The 21,307-nt window shown below is 38.5% G+C and overlaps 1 protein-coding gene across 1 annotated transcript in view; it reads right to left on the bottom strand.

Moving 5' to 3' along the window:
- RALYL (RALY RNA binding protein like) overlaps positions 1-21,307 on the bottom strand; it is a gene marked incomplete at its 3' end in the record, with an annotated part of 92,357 nt that overhangs the window by 15,993 nt on the left and 55,057 nt on the right. The window contains exons 2-3 of the mRNA XM_083360327.1: positions 13,064-13,077; positions 2,990-3,081 (exon numbers count right to left, since the gene is read on the bottom strand). Coding sequence (XP_083216453.1) covers positions 2,990-3,081; positions 13,064-13,077 — 106 coding nt within the window. The remainder of the gene's footprint in view (positions 1-2,989; positions 3,082-13,063; positions 13,078-21,307) is intronic.

The following is a 21,307-nucleotide window of genomic DNA, read 5'->3' as shown; positions in this document are numbered from 1 at the left end:
TAGCCTTGGCTTTTCCATGGTGCCATCTTAGTTGCAGCTTATGCAGTCCTTCCTTTCTCCCTCCCTCCCCTGAAGGACACTGGTTTCTTCCATGGAATTACAATTTAAAAGCTCTATCTGCTTGCTAGCAGAGGTAGAAATAACTTATTTCTGTTGACTTGTTCCCTATGACCAAGAAAATCCAAGATCCTGTCATTAATTTTGAAAGATACTTTGAAATAGTCTAATATTCTAATATATCTCTTTGGGCTATTGTGAGTGTCAAAGAGATCTTGAACTCTTTGGAGGAAAATGAAATATAAACAAATAACTGTTCCAGAAGATAATCAAACCAACACATTTCAAGATATATAATGATAAATGATAAGATTTCACTAGGTTGCTAATAAATGCAACTGGGTATGCATTTCCTTGGGGAAAAAAGAAGAGATAGTTTATGTGTGATGGCCTATGGATAAAACACTATAATTAAAAACTGTTGAAACCCATCCTTATGAACTGAGAATCAATTTGCTCAAAATATGGCTGCCCTTAGTTTGATCCTTTTTGAGTGTAAATGGTTTCAAGAGATTTGTAGTGATACAGTAAATTATTTTTAAAAAATCTTAGGCAGGAGAGAGACACAGTTATCTACTGGCATTTCATTTAAACTGATCTTTAAATTAATAACTCAGTGTTATGAAGCTAAAATAAAAATGTTGAAGTCAAATTGGTATATGAGAGTATACTCTTAGGATGATATTTATGCATGCAGTATCCATGGTAATTCAGCAACTCAACCTTCTCAGCAGTCTTCATGAACAGTAATACTACATAATTTTCATGCTATTGTTACCCATCCCCTTTTTAATCTAGACCAGTGTTTCTCAACCTCAGCAATTTTAAGCTGTGTGGTCTTCAACTCCCAGAATTCCCAAGTAAGCATTAAAGTTGGATTGAGAAACACTGCACTAAAGCATTAATTGCTAGATCCCACTACAGATTTCTTTTACTGTTTCTTTTAGAACCTGATCTACAGTTGCTTCTGGCCTCAAAAGACGTTTGCCTCTCCTCTTCTGGAGGAGAGAAATACATTCATTTGTTGTTTTAGCTTGGCTTGATTCAGATCTGGCCTCTGACTTTTTAAATTAACCATCTTCAGACCTGAACTTGCAGGGCTCTGGCAACATCACAGGATGATCTGTAGCACAGCAGAATTGGGCAGAAACTGGTGAGCTAGAATTTAACCATCAGTCCCTTCCCTGTTTTGTTGTCCTCTCCTTTAGCTATGTAAATGATCATCTTTATCAAGCAATTATCTGCCATTCCTTCAGTTTGGAACAATAATAACTGATTTAATAAACATTTCAGTAATAACCATAAACATAGTTATACTGGCCAGCATCCTTGTTGTTATTTAGGGTATATGAGAAGACTGTATTGAAAAAATATCAGGAGAATTATACAAAAGTCTTATTTTATTTTTCCCTCCACTGAATGAATTAGGGTGTCAAAATTATCAGTGCCAAATCCAATCTGTAAATCAGATGGAAATGGATCCAGATATTCAATGTATCTGGAGTAATATGGTGAACATCTGCTCAAGTACCTTTATTATTATTTTACTGCAAAAGATTGGAGGGGTTACTTAGAATACAAAATCATGTGAGAGGTGATGAAATGATCTGACCTAGGATATTTATTGTCTTGCATTCCTGAAAGTTTAATAGAATAGCAGCTTGTAAAACTCTTTTGAAATACCCCTGGCCACAGAGGCCCATTGGTCAGCAAAGGTCTTTATATATTGTTCTAAACCAGACATGTAAAACCCGTGACGTTGCGCAATGTATCGGAGCTTTTTCTCCATTGCCGGCAATGGGGTGGGCGCGGTTTTGGGATGATGCATCCAGCCCGTGGGCTGGCAGTTTGACACCCGTGTTCTAAACTGTGGAATTTTTTAAATGTAAAATTGCATCAAAATAAATTGTTTCTGAGACTCAGTAACCCTGGGAGATTTAACAAACAGTACTTATACTAAAAGCAGTTGCCTAGAGACCCAAATAATTCATATGAGCTCTCAAATATTCTTTCTTCTAAAATGAAAAGTGCAAAAGAGAGGTCTAGAAGGTGAAAGAGGTAGCTACTGGCAGTTGGTCAATATTTCTTGCCTAGTCAGCAAGTTGTCTAACATGTCTATGCCACTCTTACTCATGAGTAGGTAAGATAAATAATAGCCTCCTATCTCAGGAAATGTTTGGAGTGCAGAGTAATTAACTGAATTTGCCTTGCCTCAAATATCTGAAGAACTCTATGTGTGGCCACAGCTCTGATAAAACAAGATCCCTTATCACACATAGAGATTTCACGCAGGTGACAAGAAGCTGAAGCTTTAGATAAGACCCATGTTGCCACAGTGGTTAGAATGCAGCATTGCAGGCTAACTATGTCCACTGCCAGAAATTCGATCCTGTCTGGCTCAAGGTTTTACTCAGCCTTCCCTTCTTCTGAGGTCAGTAAAATGGTGACCCAGATTGTTGAGGGCAATATGCTGACTTTATAAACTGCTTAGAGAGAGCTCTAAATCACTATGAAGCAATATATAACTCTAAGTGCTATTGCTATTATTTAATTTGTAAAACGTATCTTTAATGCCTGAAACCAGCCAAACTCTAGGCAATTTGCAGAAATATCAATCTTATTGCTTAATAAGGGGCTAAGGGAATGGTGCCAGTGGGTATCCTGTATATATGATCTAGGTGGAGAAGTCCTGAAAAGGGCTGAAAGAGACATGGCAAGAGAGGCTTTGGATTGAAACCAAGCTGCAAATTCTAAAAAAAAAAGAATGCTAAGAGTTTATTTCTAGCAAGACTTCTCTGCCAAGGGGCAGCCAAATGGTCAGATATTCAAGCAAGGGAGAATATTTTACCAAGAAACATTCACTAAAAACTTCAGAAACACCCAAAAACTTCAAAAACACTTCATAGGTTCTTTACTCAATCGGACATCTTACCTGTAGAGAGCAGAAAGTGGTCGCTTAGTTCCCAGCTTAGGTCTGTATGGTTTTGGCTCCCCTGCCATATTAATGTCTGAAAATAAGCACACCTGAATTAAAATGCAGCATCGAGAGAGATAGGGAGATCATATGTAATAATGTATAACATTGGCGGGAGTATTATAGGGACAAATTGGCTCTTTGCCTGCAGATTATCACTTCAGTCTCTCACACTCTATATTCTGATTTATGCATAGATCAGATCTTAAGAGCTAGACCTTCAGGTGTAAAAAAACAACATGATTTTTAGTTTCCAGGAGAAAGTGGTGCTACAGATATTTCATCTGACTACCAACATTGTCATTTTTCTCAAAAGCACACACACAAAATTCACTGCTAGAGACAAAAATGTCTTTGATAAAACATTCAGAAGAAACCTAATAGATAAGAGTCTCTATTTTTCACTTTATAAACAATGATATAAACTTTATATCATAAAATTGTAACTTTACCTGTCAATAATTTTGACCTATAATTGTATGATTATTATTTTGCTTTGTTCAGGCAAATATTTTTGACAAAGAGAAGATATTATCCTCAAATGGGGAGGAAGATAGAGAATCACACGTGGGAGAATAAGCACTGTCCACTTGCTTATAAAAAGTCACAGCATAATAAATCACCCATAATAATTTTCTTACAAGCAGGAACCTTTAAAGGGAGTTCTCTTAACTATCTTCCCAAAATTAACAAATGGACTATAATATTAGTTTCTCTGATATTATTTTAACCATAAGTTTCTATAATTATTTATTATTTTTTTAAAAAGGGGGGAAGAATAAAAAAATAAAGAAAATGAGATGATGCATAATTTCCTTCTATGTCATTTTGAATAGTGAGATGGACAGCACAAAAATAAATAAATATTAGAAACATTCCTTTCAACTAATATTTGTTGAGTTTGTGGCTGCATTTTCAGGTTCCTTTATAACTTGGGACAGTATATGATTTCACATGAGCCTAGTTAATAAGTTATAATATCCATATACGGTATATTGCCATCTGAAGAATTTAAATTAGTTGTTTATATTTACTCTTGTTACAACAGTAATTGTTACAAAGAACTCTAAGAAATCTTTTTCATCCATGCAGAAGTACCCAGATTAGTGAGTTTTCCTCTACTGGCTGGTGATATGAAGAAAGAGACAAAGGGAGTACTAGATGAACAAAACAATTAGTTTCCTTGGCTATTAAGAATGTCACATTCCTATGCAACAATAACTTGGAAAAGATTTAAGTAGATGATTTAAATCAGCACAGTTTAGGCCAAGTCAGGAAAAGGTAGATAACATCTTAATAGTGATAAAACCTTCTCAATCTCATTTGCTGCAGTTTGTAGACCTTAGAAGACTGAGACTTCATTTATATCCTCCGACAAACATATGAATCTGAGTCTTTATTCAACTTTTTATTCTCATTACAAGTCACTAGAAAACATTGACGGACAGTAAGAGATTGCTATATTTAAATTTGTTCTTGCACTCATTGTCCTAAAAGAAAATATATAATTTGAATTTTCTCCTTCTGAACTTCTTCATTTTTCATTTATCTACTTCAATTTATCTGATTTGGATTCTTCACATTTCTATGCAAGTCATTGTTAAGATACAAAACTACTTTACGTATTAGTTATTGTTATCTCTGAAATAAGAGGCTTAGTCTTCTTCTGTTAGATTGGACCAATGTCCTAATTTGCACTACATAAGATATTGCTTTATGATATTATCTACTGATTGACATCCTCAGTTGCCAGTTTGTTTGTCTTTGATATGTCCGGTTTAGATTGTTTTAATTTGATTGCAAACTGCCAAAAGTCATTTGTGAGTTGGGTGGGCATACAACTTGAGAACTAACATTTCATTTCTAAAAGACATTTTGCCTCATCAAAATATGTTTTTTAAAAATTATGTGGGGGATTTGTTTGACTATGGCCACACAATTATGAGATTTTTGCAGGGTAATTTTAATTAGCCATATGATACACTACATTTTAAAAATAATTTTGTTACCTTAAAGGTTCTTCTCAGATACATCTGAGTGGGTTTTAAAACTATGTCTTTTAAAAAAATAAAAAAATCTCACAATTCTCTCAGTATTACAAGAAATGATAGCGGAATGTTTTTACCTGTGCAAGTCATATATATATGGAATTTGTGTACCATAATTACAATGGAAATTTCATCCAGTGACCTTTTATTATAGTTGGGCCCTTCCACATATTTTTAAGATGGCAGTTTTCTGCTAAGGCAGAAAACCGTACACCATTTCAGACAAATGGCTGTCCAGTCTCTTCTTAAAAACTTCCAGTGTTGGAGCATTCACCACTTCTGGAGGCAGGTTGTTCCACTGGTTAGTTGTTCTAACTGTCAGGAAGTTTCTCCTTAGTTCTAGGCTGCTTCTCTCCTTGACTAGTTTCCATCCATTGCTTCTTGCCCTGCTTTCAGATGCTTGGGAGAATAGCTTTTTTTAAAAAATTCCATTTATATCCTGCCCTTCTCCGAAGACTCAGGGCGGCTTACAAGCTTAGCAGTAGCCTTCATTCTATGTATATGCCTGCTTATTAGGGCTTTCACACACACACCCCAAGCGGCATTATTACAAAGTCAGCTTATTGCCCCCAACAATCTGGGTCCTCATTTTACCTACCTTGGAAGGATGGAAGGCTGAGTCAACCTTGAGCCTGGTGGGATGCGAACCTGCACTAATTGCAGGCAGCTGGTGTTACTTAAGGAGGCATTAGCCCACTGCTCCACCAAGGCTCTTTCTTGTCTCCCTCTTCTTTGTGGCGGCCCCTGAGATATTGGAACACTGCTATCATGTCACCCCTCACCCTACTCTTCATTAAACTACACATATCCAATTCCAGCAACCGTTCCCTATATGTTTTAGCCTCCAGTCCTCCAATCATCTTTGTTGCTCTTCTCTGTACTCTTTCTAGAGTCTCAACATCTTTTTTACATTGTGGTGACCAAAACTGGAAGCAGTATTCCAGGTGTGGCCTTACCAAGGCATTGTAAAGTGGTATTAGTACTTCACGTGATCTTGATTCTATCCCTCTGTTAATGCAGCCTAGCACTGTGTTGGCTTTTTTGGCAGCTGCAGCACACTGCTGGCTCATATTTAAGTGATTGTCCACTAGGACTCCAAGATCTCTCTCACAGTTACTACTATCGAGCAAGGTAACACCTATACTATACCTGTGCATTTGATTTTTCCTGCCTAAATGTAGAACCTTACTTTTTTCACAATTGAATTTCATTTTGTTAGATAGTGCCCAGTGTTCGAATTGTTCCGGAAAACATGAAAACTTCATTTCCCCTCTACTTTTGATGCTCAGTACAAGGCAAACTGCTAATAGATTTCATAATAATTTTGACTTTATTCCTGAATTAGTCAAATAAAATTTAACAATTGACCTCACCAGATGAGGGGTTGAGAACACTGCCATTGAGAACATTTTACAAAATATAATGAGGCTGAATATCGAGAACTGTTTTTAGAGATGTTTAAAATTGAAACTATTTTATCAACACCACTACCACCCTTTTGAAGTGTAGAAGGCCAACAAGACGTATGGTACATCTCCACAAAAAATATGGAACATATAATTGATGCCTGGAGTTTTGGTCAATGACAATGCCTTCTTTTTGTGTCTTTCTTTCAACTTTCACAAAATTTGGGCATATGGCACAACAAAGCTTTAGTCATACTGATTTCTTGAGAGCCTCTCATCTTTGTTCTCTAATGTATTTAACTCCTGGTTTTTTTTTCTGTTTTGACAATGCTACTAACACCTGAGTTTGGAATAACCTGGGTGTTGGCCTACCACTGTGGTGTTAAATTCTTTCTAAGAAGGAAATCTTCTACAGTTTGCATCGTGGACTGGAGTGTGTGTTTCTGCATGATATGAAATAAAACAATATATGTAATCCTTTTATTCCCAAATACTTCAAAATAATTGGTTTTTAACTGCTTTGTTGTGCTGATATTTTTGTGGATTTTTATTATCTGTATTTAAAAGAATACTATTAGACTATTTGGCCAAATATTTATGTAATTATTGATAACCTTCCAACTCCTATCAGAAAGAACATTAAAATATATTCCAGTAATAAAAAAATTAAACAAACAATGCAAACATCAAGTAATTCCTCATTTAATTGGCAGATATGACTTGGTGCAACACAGATATAAAACACCCAGCGATCCCGCCGTCCAGCAGAAAAGAGAAAAGATCAGAGAGGTGAATAGTATTTTCCGGCGTATAAGACGACTGGGCGTATAAGACGACCCCCAACTTTTGAGAAGATTTTCGTGGGTTAAAAAGTCGTCTTATACGCCGGAAAATACGGTACATTATGCAAGGAAAATGAAAGGATGGTAGAGTAAAAAAAAAGTGCTTATGTGTGAAGGAGGCGGCAATCTTACCCAAGTCTTGTAATGATACATCTCTGCCCAAAGTAATTTACAATCCTGTCAATCAAAGTCTTTAGGGCATTGTTTGAAGAATACCGCACTATTAATCCTAAAGTTACATTTCTCTGTAGTTAGGTAGCCTTACTCATATTCTAAACTTAGAAGCACTTGACCATTACCCTCCAAAATTATAGCAGGATTTAAGTACAATTATCCTTTTCTGCAACTGCTAAAGTTATTTTATCTCTCTAAGAAGCAATTCAGGAACAATTTCTGATGGAAAAAAAAACCTCTGAGAGATATTATGGTCTCTATTATTGAAGAATTCCAATTTCCTTACTTGATAAGGTTACATATTTGAAAGTTTATAATTTATGTGCTATTATGAATTATATGAGGGATGCGGTGGCTCAGTGGGTTAGGACGCTGAGCTTGTTGATCAGAAGGTCAGCAGTTTGGCAGGTCGAATCCTGAGTGCCGTGTAACAGAGTAAGCGCCTGTTACTTGTCCGAGCTTCCGCCAACCTAGCAGTTCGAAAGCACATAAAAATGCAAGTAGAAAAATAGGGACCACTACGGTGGGAAGGTAACAGTGTTCCGTGAGCCTTTGGCGTCTAGTCATGCCGGCCACATGACCACGGAGACGTCCTTGGACAAGCGCTGGCTCTTCGGCTTTGAAACGGAGATTAGCACCGGCCCCTAGAGTTGGAAACGACTAGCACGCACGTGTGGGGGAACCTTTACCTTATGAATTATATAAAGTTCTGTCAGTTATACCATGTTATATAAACATGTTTGTAACTTATTTTAAACATGTTTATTTATTTTAAAAATCCCATTGCTTGATGGGGTTCAAATGCAGCCCAATAATGCTATAGCTTCTGTAACTAAATTTGGATGGCACTAATCCACCGTTACTGCCATCAACCATTTTTTTCCCTACTGCCAATATCCTGTCTTCTCTATTCTTAATGACCTATCACTCAACTGTGAGATAGATGCCATATAAATTTAATAAATGAATAAACATCATCTTAGTCTTCCAGGCAGCAAAGATATATAGTGACTGGATATAGATAGTGCTGAAATGCATTTACTGGTACTATATCAAGTAAATTTATTCTATTCTATATTTCTATTTTGGATAAAACAGTAAACAGATAGGCAATATTAAATCATGTAAACTATAAAAGTACAAAGTAGTTCATCACTAAATCCAATACCCTTCCCAACATCCCCTTTTTTTGAGAGATGTTCAAGAAATATATTTTTACAGCTAATTTAAACAGCGGAGTTTTACAGCCGAAGTTAAAAATAATCATGTATATTTTCTATTTCCATCAATTAGCAACTATAACTCTTCCTCTTTCAGGTGCCACTTACATGGGAAACATTATTCAAATATGGGAAATTATTTAGAAGCATACTGCAAAGAACAGCGCTTAGGGATTTAGATTCAAAGCTCAGCCATTTTCAGCCACACAGGTGTCAGTTTATTAAAGGCAATTGTTTTGGAAAAGCCAATTTTTTTGAGTGCTTTATATTTTAGCTCTCACTATCTATTTGCATACAGCTGCAATAATTCATACTTAGCTGAAATTTAAGGATGTTTTTTTTCTCTGATTACTGCCAAGATAGCTTTAAACCAGATTACATGAAATATTTATCAATGGACTAAATACAACTTAATTTGTTCTGTTGAAGGAGGCAACAATTTCTGTTTAAGAAATCATGTTATTTCAGCTATTGGATTATTTCAGTAATCCGAATTATCCTACTGTATTAACTCAGCTTCAGGAAAAAGCACATGGTCTTGCAAATAAAGCAGATCAAGCCTGGCCCAGCATATTTTTTTCAGAAGACAGCAATGGGGCTACACAAGAAGAGGCCTCCATTCAAATTATGATTCCGTTTCTGAAATGAGTATACTTATCAAAATATAGATTTAATTAATTCCTGTAGTAGCAGTGATTTGAACCTAAATAACTCCTTTGCACAATATGATGTTCAATCCAAGAATTTTTAAAATAGTTTTGGTTTTCTTACTCTTTCCAATTTATGAAGCTATTGATTTCATTGGAATCTATCTACTTATCTATGAAAAATGGACATAAGATACAATCAAACATGATGAGTTCAAATGAACTTTGTATTGTTAACCCTACAAATGAGTTGAATTTTAATTCCTAAAAAGCTAACTGGGTATAATAGTCTTCAGAGCCTATAGAGCATGACTCACAATGTAATGTAGTGGTTAAGATGTTGAATTAAGAATAAGGAACCTCAGGCTCAAATTTATCTTTACCCATGGAAAAAAAATACTTGACTAAATCACTCGCACTCATGCATCCTAGCTCACAAGGTGGAAGCAAAATGAAGATCTGTATAAGCTGCTTTATGCACCAGACTTCTTGAGATATGGTGAGCTATGACTCTAATGAATAAGGAACAATAGCCCAAAACACATAGTGGGCAGTAAATTAATATTCAGTATTGCACAATGCACTATTATGAATAAATATTAAGCTATGTATAAAGAATGCTAAACCAGAATTTGTTTAGATGATCCTAAAATCCAACACTGGAAATGACACTATATTATCCTATGGATATTATCCTTCACTATTATTTACTGATGGGCCCTCTGAGTATCTGGAGGTCCACACTTTTACTATTCCTGCCGTATATGATTTGATGAAAAATTCAACATAATGCAGTTGGTAAAAATTCTTGAGTTGGGCTGAAATCTGATACAGTACGAAAACATAAAGTGGCCTGATTTCACATGAGAAAGAAATGTTGAAAGTCTTAATTCTTTTTTAAAAATATGTTACTAAATTATTTTTCTAAAAATAAAATAGAAATAGAAATAAAGACAATGGAAAAAAGAGTAAGAAAAAGGGATAAGAGGAATAAAGTGAGAGAAGAGTAAGAGGCAGCAACTTCCAACTCTTTCAGTACAATTAGATCAACTTCTGGACTTTCTGCATGAAAGGGAAAAATGAAAATTTAATTTTGGGTTTTCATGATTAAGTGGGTTAATGCTATAAAAATGACTAGTAGATACTATTTGATATAAATGAAAAGTTGGTACTAAAACTCTTATTCCTAATGATTGACTGCTTTCATAATTCTCTACTTTTGGATGGTTAAAATGGGACTTTATTTCCTGAAATAGCTTTAAAATGTTAATTCTTTAAAAAATAGCAATTGTAATTAATGTAATACATAAAGCACAATGACAGCTTCTGGAATTTCTCATATCTTGTAAATATCTTGGAAAATTTTAGCTCTTTCTGATATTCGGGTTTTTTTTTGTTATAAGTGAAATCTGAAAGTGTTGAGTTCCAATTTGCATAAATGATTGCAATTGTCTTTTATGAAATGGGAAATAGGGTAGCAAATTGGGGAATAACTGCAGGAGGTGTCAAATCATATCAAATGCCATTTTCTACCTCCTTCCTTGGCACTTAAATCTAACCGTAACTGGTTATACTGCTTATCTCTTACTACTGGTTACCTTTTCTTCAAGAAAGATAACCATCAGAAATACAAAATACAGGAAACATGTAAGATGTCAACAGCTTCCTCATTTCTTTTGGATAACTGCATTACAATTTTGGTTCTGATGTCCGGGACTTAAAGCAGCTTGCATAATGTCTACTGTAAGTATTGCATCTTTGACAAGTTCATTTTAAAAATATTGTTAGAACTGCATTTCTAATACAGTAAAAATTATAAAAAATGAAGAGAAAAATATAGGGAAAAAGAAGTGAAAAAAGAAAGAAAACAAAATTTTGATTTCTGCCCTTCTGTTGACTAATTGCCACCTTACTCTTTCACTTCCTTTTTTAATTCTTTTGAATCTCCAACTGACAAAGAAGTTCCAATCTACAACATAAATTTTAATATCCTCGGAGAATTTAAGAATGGTTTATCAGCCTAACCTTGGTTGAGTTTTAGGACAGAAGCTTCATTACCTGTTTCTTGGCACAGCTGTCTAGAGAAATTCTTCTAAACATGGGCAACTCTCAGAATTAACAGACATGGCCATGCTGACTTGAGGAATTCTAGAAACCAAAATTCATCTATCAGGAACTTAGTCAGCATGGTAAAAACTATACCAAAACTACCCTTCATGGATAACTGTGGTGAGATAAGGGGAACATATATTTATTATTACAGTACCATACCATACAATGTCCTGAAAGTGAAGCAAATAATTCCCCAAAGGTAAACCGTTTTATATGAAAATAAATAACAGATAGTCCTCTCCCCACTCCTCCATGGAATAGCACTATGCAAGCAAATTAAAAAAGGAAATCAGCTGCATCATTTTCATCTTTGGCAAAACACAAATTGTGACATGTAAAGAAAACTGGCAGAATGTTCTTAATGCTTAGAATCAGAATATTTTAATGTTTTAGGCAAAAAAAGGCTTGGCAATCCAGGATTTATGATTCAAGTTAGGATAAATGAACAGGGAAAGAGTTCTTTAATGAAACTATACAATTCAAAACAATAAATGCAGGAGACCATTTCATAGAATTTGCAAATAATGGGAAGCATCTGGCCCAACGTAATATTAAATACTATGAAAGTATAGGAAAATTTGATCCTACATCCTACTTGCAAATAAACTCATGGAAATAGAAATTGATTGAGCACAAAATAACCGGCATGTAGCTGTAATCCATTGCTCTTCCAAGCAGGATACTTGGATTTGTCAAAGTGGCCACACCCAAATTTCAGATGAATTGTGGAAGAGAAAGTTGACTACTACTATTACCTGAAGACAAGAAAACTCATAAGGAGAGGGAAAAGAGTAAAAGAGAAAAGTGGACATCAACAGACTATCCTTCCACAATCATACATATGCTGCCTTGATTAAGAAAATGGCAGGAGGATGATTAGCTAGAAAATTCTGGCACAAACAAATTTTATCTTAATCTCTCTCTCTCTCTCTCTCTCTCTCTCTCTCTCTCTCTCTCTCTCACTTTGATACTTATATTTACCAACATTTGTTTGAGCACAAGTTTAGATAATGTTTTTAATAAAAATATAATCTCATGTTCATGAAGTATAATCTGGAGTTGTAAAGAAAAATCTTCTACTGTATAAAGCTATAAATCTTCCAGAAACAGAGATGCCTACATCTTTTTGTATTTTTTTAAAATATAAAAAGAAGACTAAGACTAAATTTCAGAGGGTCATTTTCAATGACAAAGAATAGTCTGATCATAATTTTATCTCCCCCTTATTGTGGCAGGTGTACAAATAGGTTATATCTTACTATTTTCAGTGCTGTTACCTCTGAATTCTTACAATTACTGTAAGAAAGCTACTATCTTCCAATAATGTGAAAAATGCTAAGAATATCCACAGGGCAGACTATTTGAATAAAAACTATATTAAAGAACATTTCCCTTGTAAACTGTGAGATCCAGACTTATTCATACTTAAAACAGATCGCCTAATTAATTTGAAAGATGGCTACGAGAATAATTTTATCAATGACAAAATTTAATTCTATTTTCATGAATATCTTCCTGGAGTCTGCACTGTTTTTTCACGCCAGAAAGAAATACTTAAATGGTGATAATTTTATTGCTATTACTCCAACTATTTTAACTGTTAAATTTCAGCATGTTGTTATATTTGATATTTTTATTGAACAAACTAGTGAGAACATTTACATTGGTGGGTGGCATTGAAAATTAAAGGATTGGCTTGACAAAATTATATCACCACATTTTAAATTTTCTTAATTAATTAACTATTTTTTAATTGAATTAAATTAGTTAAGTATTTTTAAATGGACTAATTTCCAGTTATTTAAGGGCTACCTGTGCAAATCTCTTTAGATTATTTACTATAACAGATAGTGCTACATTTCCCATAATCTTTCTTATTACGTGCTGTGAATAAAATGCATCTTTGATAATAACTATGACAGACAAACATTATTTTATGTTAAGCACATCTTATCATATATGCAGAAAGTATCTCAAGAAATATTAAAAAGTTAGACTTAATAGTCATTAAAAAAACAAAACAGGAAGTTATCAACCAACATTAAAAGATATTTAAGGAATCCAGTGATTAGTAAAAGTTCCTAAATGCCTTCCATTCTCACAGGTACAGACACTCATTGCCCAAGCATAGCTGTCCAGTTATTTTAGAATATAACTCCAATAAACCTACAAATAATAGCCACCATTGTCAAGTATTGTATGAATTTCAGTCCAAAACATCTGTGGGTATCAAAATATATGATAAGAGCAAGAAATAAATAATTTTGAGCTTGTGTTGTGTGCGTTTAGCAGGAATATCAACCAGAAAGATGAAAGAAAATTTGAACCAGAAATCAAGAACATATACAGAACCCTATTAAAGTTTCTATTTTATTAGCCATGTTTCTGTCAAGATTGATCTAACATTATGATTCAATGATACCAAATGAGTCTTAAATGGCTTTCTTCCAATGGTCCCATTATTTCTTTACAAAATAAACTAGCTCTTAAGAGTGAACAAATGAAAAAAATCAAGCTCTGGTACCAAATAAACATTTAAGTAAGTCAAAATTGTCTTTGCAGGGTTTTCATTTTATTCAACTTTCAGCATCTAGGTTCTCTTCATACGTACCATAACATTTTAAGATAAATACTGCAGAAAAAGCTTGGTATTATTCAGTGCAAAGCAGACAGGAATCAGCAGTGTGGCCAGCCTCAAAGTTTAAGCTGCTGCTGGCAATGTGGAAGATTAATTGTCTTCAAAAGTGCATAATTTCCCCTTTTGTTGTCGTTGAATGGAGCAGAACATGCATTTTTTTTTATGATCAGAAGCACTTTCTGCTACTCGGAAAAGCATTTATAAAAATAAACAATTAAAAATGGTAGACAATTCTTAGACTGAAGATGCTCACATATTAATAATGCACTGGCATGTATTTGTCTTTCAGTCTAAAATTTCTGTTTACTTTTTAACCATTTACAAAGCAATCCCACTTCAGTTACATCATTTCTGTGAGAGTAGATGAAGGGACATCCCCTTTGAAGTCAATGGCAAAACTTGATTGATTGATAGCACTGCTGACTTTAATTTCCACAAAATTAGATTCAGTCTTGAATTTGATTCAGATATACAAAAGTAACCGGATACAGCCTACTCTTTTAGTTGTGGCATTATTTTCTTAAGAAAATCTCCAGCCAAGACAAACTGATAATGAAATGAATTATTTACATCAATCTCTCTTTACATTTGTACATCCAGTTCTTTTTTTCTGTTGCCTCAGTGTGTTTCCTTCAGAAGTAATACATAAAAATGAGGACACTTGAACTTCTACCATTTCCAGGACCCTTAAGTCAATTTGGTTTAAGATAACAGATGGAAGAAAAAATTATCCCGCCTTTTTAAAAGGGCAAAACTCCCACCAAATCATTATGTTCTGAATAATGAACACTGAACTAGTATGAACTTGCATTTGATCTCTATTTCCTTGTGGCTTTTATAAAGCAATCACTTGGTGATGGTTTCCATAGTAACAAGGGAGCATTTTTTTTATTTTTATTGTTACTCCTCTTAGGATTTCTCCTTCACTTAACAATATTGGCACTATAGTGTCTAAGCTCTGGAAATCCTACTTATCTCAGTGCATAGTTTTTAAATTAGGAAACATTTACCTTCTGTTCGTGTGCGCTCTCTCTCTCTCTCTCTCTCTCTCTCTCTCTCTCTCTCTCACACACACACACACACACACACACACACACACACACACAGAGAGAGAGAGAGAGAGAGAGAGAGAGAGAGAGAGAGAGATCCAGGCTACTTACATCTTTGGTGTCTTCGCTTGCTCTTGCACATAGTCATTCTGAAAAAAAAGCTGCTATTCAAGAAGCAATTATCTCCAACACTGAGACAAAAGAGACACGCTGTGCTTTGCAGTGAAGCAGTTGCTCATTCAGACAAGGTAACCAGCATCTCTTACTGAATGCCAGGGTAATACCATTTTCCTCAAAGCTTGGGGAGATATGCTGCTCTGCTACCTTGCATGAAACTCGGGGGTAAAAGGAACCTTCTTCCACCCACCCCTGTTCCTGTAAATTTAGTGCTTTCATTTGAAAACCCATGTAATGTAAAGAAACACATATTAAACTGTATGCCTTTAATAATGCAACACTGGCATCGCATAGGATGACTTCAGTGTTTTTTCTTGGAAGTCATATTTGAAAAAGGAAGAGATAACAGAGTCAATAAATGCACATCTAATTAATAGCTGATTTGGTCATGGAGAGTTTTTTTTCCCCACAGGAGAAAAACATAGCTCTCAAAACAAAAACAACTAAGATTAACAAAGTATCTACCTTGGAAAGACTATTGTCTCACAATTGGATTTTCAAAAACAGTTTTTTCTTGAAATATCAGTAAGACAGGATGCTAATGTAAAATATCACTGCTCATACGAAATCAAAGAAAATAAAACCCCAGGGCCATATGACTGAATATACAGAATCAGGAACATATGTTAATTATTCCTACTCATTTTTGTCCTTGATTTATTTTCTTACTCTTCATTCCTGAAGTTAAAATATTATTATTATATGGTTGGTGGCACTGTGAACCTGATGCTTATACTGGATTTGACATTTTTATCCACCTATTTCGTCCTTCCCAAGGAGCTGGAATAGGTAAATATTATTGTTTGATGGTGTTAAAAGTACCATCACAGGAGATAAGCTGTTCCCAGTAAAGCTATCTTTTGCAACTGACTGATGTGAATTTGTCAATGCCAATGGTGTTCCAGACATTTTGGGATTGCACACAAGGCACCCATTACTATTGGTACTATCTTTGTTTTCCTTTGCCACAGACTTTCATTTTATTTGCAGGTCTTTGTGTTTTGTGATTTTACCCAGTTCTTTCTCTTCTATTCTGCTAACTCCAGGTACTGCCACATCCATTATTCAGACTATAGGACATATTATTCTTTCAGTTTCCCTGTTTTTCTGCTGTTGTTGGTAAGGGTCGCACATTTCAAACTCTATTGCAATATCTTGGCTACACTATTGAGTAGTGATTCTATTTGAAAATAATGGTGTTTTTCCATACAGTTTCAGATTGTCCATGTAAAGGTGGGATAGGTTTGCAGATATTTTTGATATTTATAGCTATGGCCCAAATTGTTCATTATTGTTTTTGGAAAGAGTCTCCTTGAAAGATTTCTCTCTTGATATTAACCTCTCCTAGTCTGTCAACACTGCCCGGGAATTTTGTCTTCCATTCATTATGTCACTAATCTTTGCACAGAGCTTCTAAAGTTTCTCTTGTTATTTCTAGGCACTTGATTTTCCAGTCATGTGCAAGGGAGTTAAATACCTTTTTGTAATCTGCAGCCCCATAAAGGTGGGAGCTCTATGGGGCATGCCTACCCAGAGTATATCTTTGACCACCCCCAGGAACAGAGTTGCAACCTGCCGTGAGAGGGCGGGGGAGGCCTGTTTACTGGGGCACCCAACTAAGTGGCAGTGCAGTTGGGTGTGGATCCAGATATTTTCTTTTCCGGCCTTCGACCCTCCTATGGACATGATCACCTCCGGGACTGCCTATTCTGGACTTGCTGGACTAACATGCGACAATATACTAGCACGGACTTGCTCGCCCTCAAGGGTGCCCCCCTCGCCTGGGTGCGACCCGCCTCTTTAAATCCTAACCTCGATGAAGGGCCCGAGTTTTGGGTCTCTGAGAGATGGCTGGGCAGGGGCAGGGGCCGTCAACATAAATTTAATAAGAGGCCCCTGATTACGTTTTTATCAAAAAAATTTATGGGGTTGGGGAGAGGGGTGGGAGATGGGGGTTGTCTGGCTATGGGGGGTGGCCAATCAACCATAGCTCAGGCCAGACTTGGGTCTGACCGCGCGGGGGGAGAACAGGGTGTCGTTGTCTCCGGGGCTCATGAGCGGGTCGTGGGATTACCAATTCCCACGACGGGGAATGGCAGCAGGCGGATAGACAGGGGGCCATATCGTTACCGGGAGGGCCGTCTCCGCTATCTGCAAGCGGTGAGGCGCTCCGACCCTCTGCTTCTTTCCCGAGGTTCCGGGAGCGAGGATGTGCAGCCTCCTGAGCTCCGGCTGGTGTACCTGAATGCCAGGTCAGTGGTTAAAAAAGCTCCCCTTGTTAGGGATTTAGTTGAGGGTGAGCATGCGGACCTGGCTTGCATCACGGAGACTTGGTTGGGCCCAGAGGGTGGGGTCCCTTTGGTTGACCTTTGCCCACCAGGCTTCCAGGTGCTACACCAGCCTCGAGCTCAAGGTAGGGGTGGGGGTGTGGCGGTGATCATTAGGGAGACCTTATGTCCGCGGGAGACCACCGTTCCTCAGATAGTCGGGTGTGAGTCTCTCTTTGTGAGATTTGGTTCTGGGGCGCAGTTGGGCTTGCTGCTCGTGTACATTTCGCCTAGTCGCGCAGCGGCAGCCCTGCCTGAGCTGCTCGATATCCTCTCGGGGTTGGTGGTTGAGTTCCCCAAACTTATAGTTTTGGGAGACTTCAATCTACCATCCCTGGGAGGCTCATCTGAGCTCGCTCGGGAGTTCATGGCTTCCATGACGGCCATGGACCTGACGCAGGTAATTTCTGAACCAACTCATGAGGGAGGCCACACCCTTGACCTGATTTTCTTATCTGGACGGTGGTTGGATGATCTTGGTGGGGGCTTTCCATTTATTATGCCCCTGTCATGGACCGATCATCACCTCCTGCGGCTGGTCTTCCATTTTGCCACCCCCCGCCGTGGGGGTACGGAGCCAATTAGATGGTACCGCCCCAGACGCCTAATGGATCCTGATAGATTCCAAGCGGCGCTGGGGTCCCCACCTGCCTCCATTGCTCACAACTTGGCGGATGCCTTAGTGGAAGCCTGGGAAAGGGCAGCCACTGAGGCACTTGACCGGGTTGTACCCTTGCGGCCCCTGACACGGTGCAGATCCGCGGAGCTCCGGGAGATGAAGTGTCGGAAACGGGGCCTAGAGAGCTGCTGGAGGTCCAGCCGATCTGAATCCGACCGATTGCGGTTAAGAACCTACATTAGGTCTTATCTCGCTGCGATGAGGGAGGCGAGGTGTAATTACTTCTCTACCCTCATCGCGTCCGCAGATAATCGCCCGGCCGCCTTGTTTAGGGTGACTCGCTCCCTTCTTAATCAGGAGGTGAGGGAGGATCCCTTGCAGGGTCGTGCCGAGGAGTTTAGTCAACATCTGTCGGATAAAATCGCTCGGATTCGGACCGGTTTGGACTCCAGCTGGGCAGAGTCTGGCGATCAGGACACGGGCGGTCCTGTCAATGTTATCTGGGAGGAGTTTGATTCTGTGACCCCTGATGAAGTGGACAGGATTATGGGGAAGCTGAGTTCCACCACATGTTTATTGGATCCGTGCCCTTCTTGGCTGGTTTATGCAGCTAGGGAGAGGACACGAGGCTGGCTCCAGGTGGTTATATCTGCTTCTTTGAGCGAGGGTTATTTCCCCACCGTCTTGAAGGAGGCGGTGGTGAGACCTCTCCTCAAGAAGCCTGCCTTGGACCCAGCTGTATTGAACAACTTTCGTCCAGTCTCCAACCTTCGCTTTCTTGCGAAGGTTGTTGAGAGTGTGGTGGCGCATAAGCTCCCTCTGGTCCTGGATGAAGCGGATTATCTGGACCCTTACCAATCGGGTTTCAGGCCCGGGTACAGCACGGAGACGGCATTGGTCGCTCTGGTGAATGATCTCTGGAGGGCTCGGGATAGGGGATATTCCTCTGTCCTAGTCCTATTAGACCTCTCGGCGGCTTTCGATACCATCGACCATGGTATCCTGCTGCGGCGTCTCAGGGGACTGGGAGTGGGAGGCACGATTTTTCAGTGGTTCTCCTCCTATCTCCTGGGACGCTCGCAGTCGGTGTTGGCAGGGGGGCAGAGGTCGACCCCTAGGACTCTCGCTTGTGGAGTTCCTCAGGGGTCGGTCCTCTCGCCTCTCCTGTTCAACATCTATATGAAACCGCTGGGTAAGATCATTCGTGGTTTTGGAATTGGGTATCATCAATATGCTGATGATACCCAACTTTTTATTTCGACCCCAAACCACCCCAGTGATGCTCTCGCTGTGATGTCCCGTTGCCTGGAGGCGGTTCGGGTCTGGATGGGGAGGAACAGACTTCAACTCAACCCTGACAAGACTGAGTGGCTGTACATTCCGGCATCCCGGGACACCTGGGATGTTCCATCTCTTTCTGTGGATAGGGCTCGCAACTTGGGAGTCCTCCTAGATTCACGACTCACTTTGGAGGATCATATAGTGGCCGTGACTAGGGGGGCTTTTGCCCAGGTTCGCCTGGTGCGCCAGTTGCGGCCCTATCTGGACCGGGAGGCCTTATGTACGGTCACTCATGCGCTCGTGACCTCTCGCCTTGACTACTGTAATGCTCTCTACATGGGGCTTCCCTTGAAGACTACTCGGAGGCTCCAACTGGTACAGAATGCAGCCGCGAGAGTTGTCTTGGGAGTTTCCCGGTACTCTCATGTTACACCTTTGCTCCGTGAGTTGCATTGGTTACCAGTTGTCTTCCGGGTAAGGTTCAAGGTTTTGGTTATGATCTTTAAGTCCCTACATGGCATGGGTCCGCGATACCTCGAGGACCACCTGCTGCCGGCGTCGACTCCCCTCCGCCCTGTGCGTGCCCACAGAGAGGGCCTCCTCAGGGTGCCTACGGTCAAGGAATGTCGACTGGTGGCCCCCAGGGGGAGGGCCTTCTCTGTGGGTGCTCCGGCATTATGGAACCAACTGCCGGTTGAGCTCCGGACGGCATCGGACCTCCGATCCTTCCATCGCGGGTTGAAGACCCATTTATTTGAACTAGCGGGTCTGGCCTGATGGGGGTATATGGGTTTTTATAGGCTTGTTATTATTTTATCATTCTTGTTTTAATTGGGCATTGGCTTAATTTTCTTTTAATTTTTGTATTGTTATTTATATATGCCCTGTGAACCGCCCTGAGTCCCTTAGGGAGAAGGGCGGTATAGAAATCTCAATAAATTAAATTAAATTAAATTAATCAATCCAAACTATATTTAAGCTGGTCTTTCTCCTCTTACAGTTTTCCAAATCATCTTATTAATTAGTGGCTGATTTTTTTAGCCCTCTGCTGTTGGGTGGCTTTTTTCCTACTCAAATGGAAGGAGCTTGTTTTCAACTTGATGCTGTTGGACTGCATCAGTCACCACACCAAGGTAGGAATTTGAAAGTTGCTGGTGAGCAGGCAATGGCCTGTACTTGCCTGGTTCTTTCCCTTCTGTTGGATCTTTCATTATCATATAGATTTTGCTAAATGTTAACCAATCTTCAGTTTCACTCCCTTGTAGTATGTTGTTAAACTGCTTGGCAGTGCAGACCAATGAGATGCTTCAACCAAAAACCATGCAGCTCATCATCATATGGTGCTGGTCAAGTCTTGATCTTCCTTGGCCCTTTCTCTGCTATTTCCGCTGTTATTAAACATACTTTCATTGCTTCAGTGACTCCATCCAGCCACCTCATTCTCTTGTCATCCCCTTCTTCTATTGCCCTTAAAATCTTTCCCAGCATTAGGCTCTTCTCCAGTGAGTCCTTCCTTCTCATTAGGTGGCCAAAGTATTTGAGTTTCAACTTCTGGTCTTGATATCAGCTAATTAATTGTGAAAGAGTCAATAGTTCTTGAGAACTATGAGTGTACATTTTGTGCCTTTAGCTAGGTCTTCAGCTGATTACTTAAGTCTACGGTGGCAATATTGTCTTTATAACTCCATTTTGCCTGTTTACAGTTGTAAAGAGCCAGCAGCTAACACTGATTTTAT

Source organism: Vipera ursinii, assembly GCF_947247035.1.
Source record: "Vipera ursinii genome assembly, chromosome: 3".
Classification (NCBI taxonomy): Eukaryota; Metazoa; Chordata; class Lepidosauria; order Squamata; family Viperidae; genus Vipera; species Vipera ursinii.
This window is presented reverse-complemented; position numbering and strand designations above follow the sequence as displayed.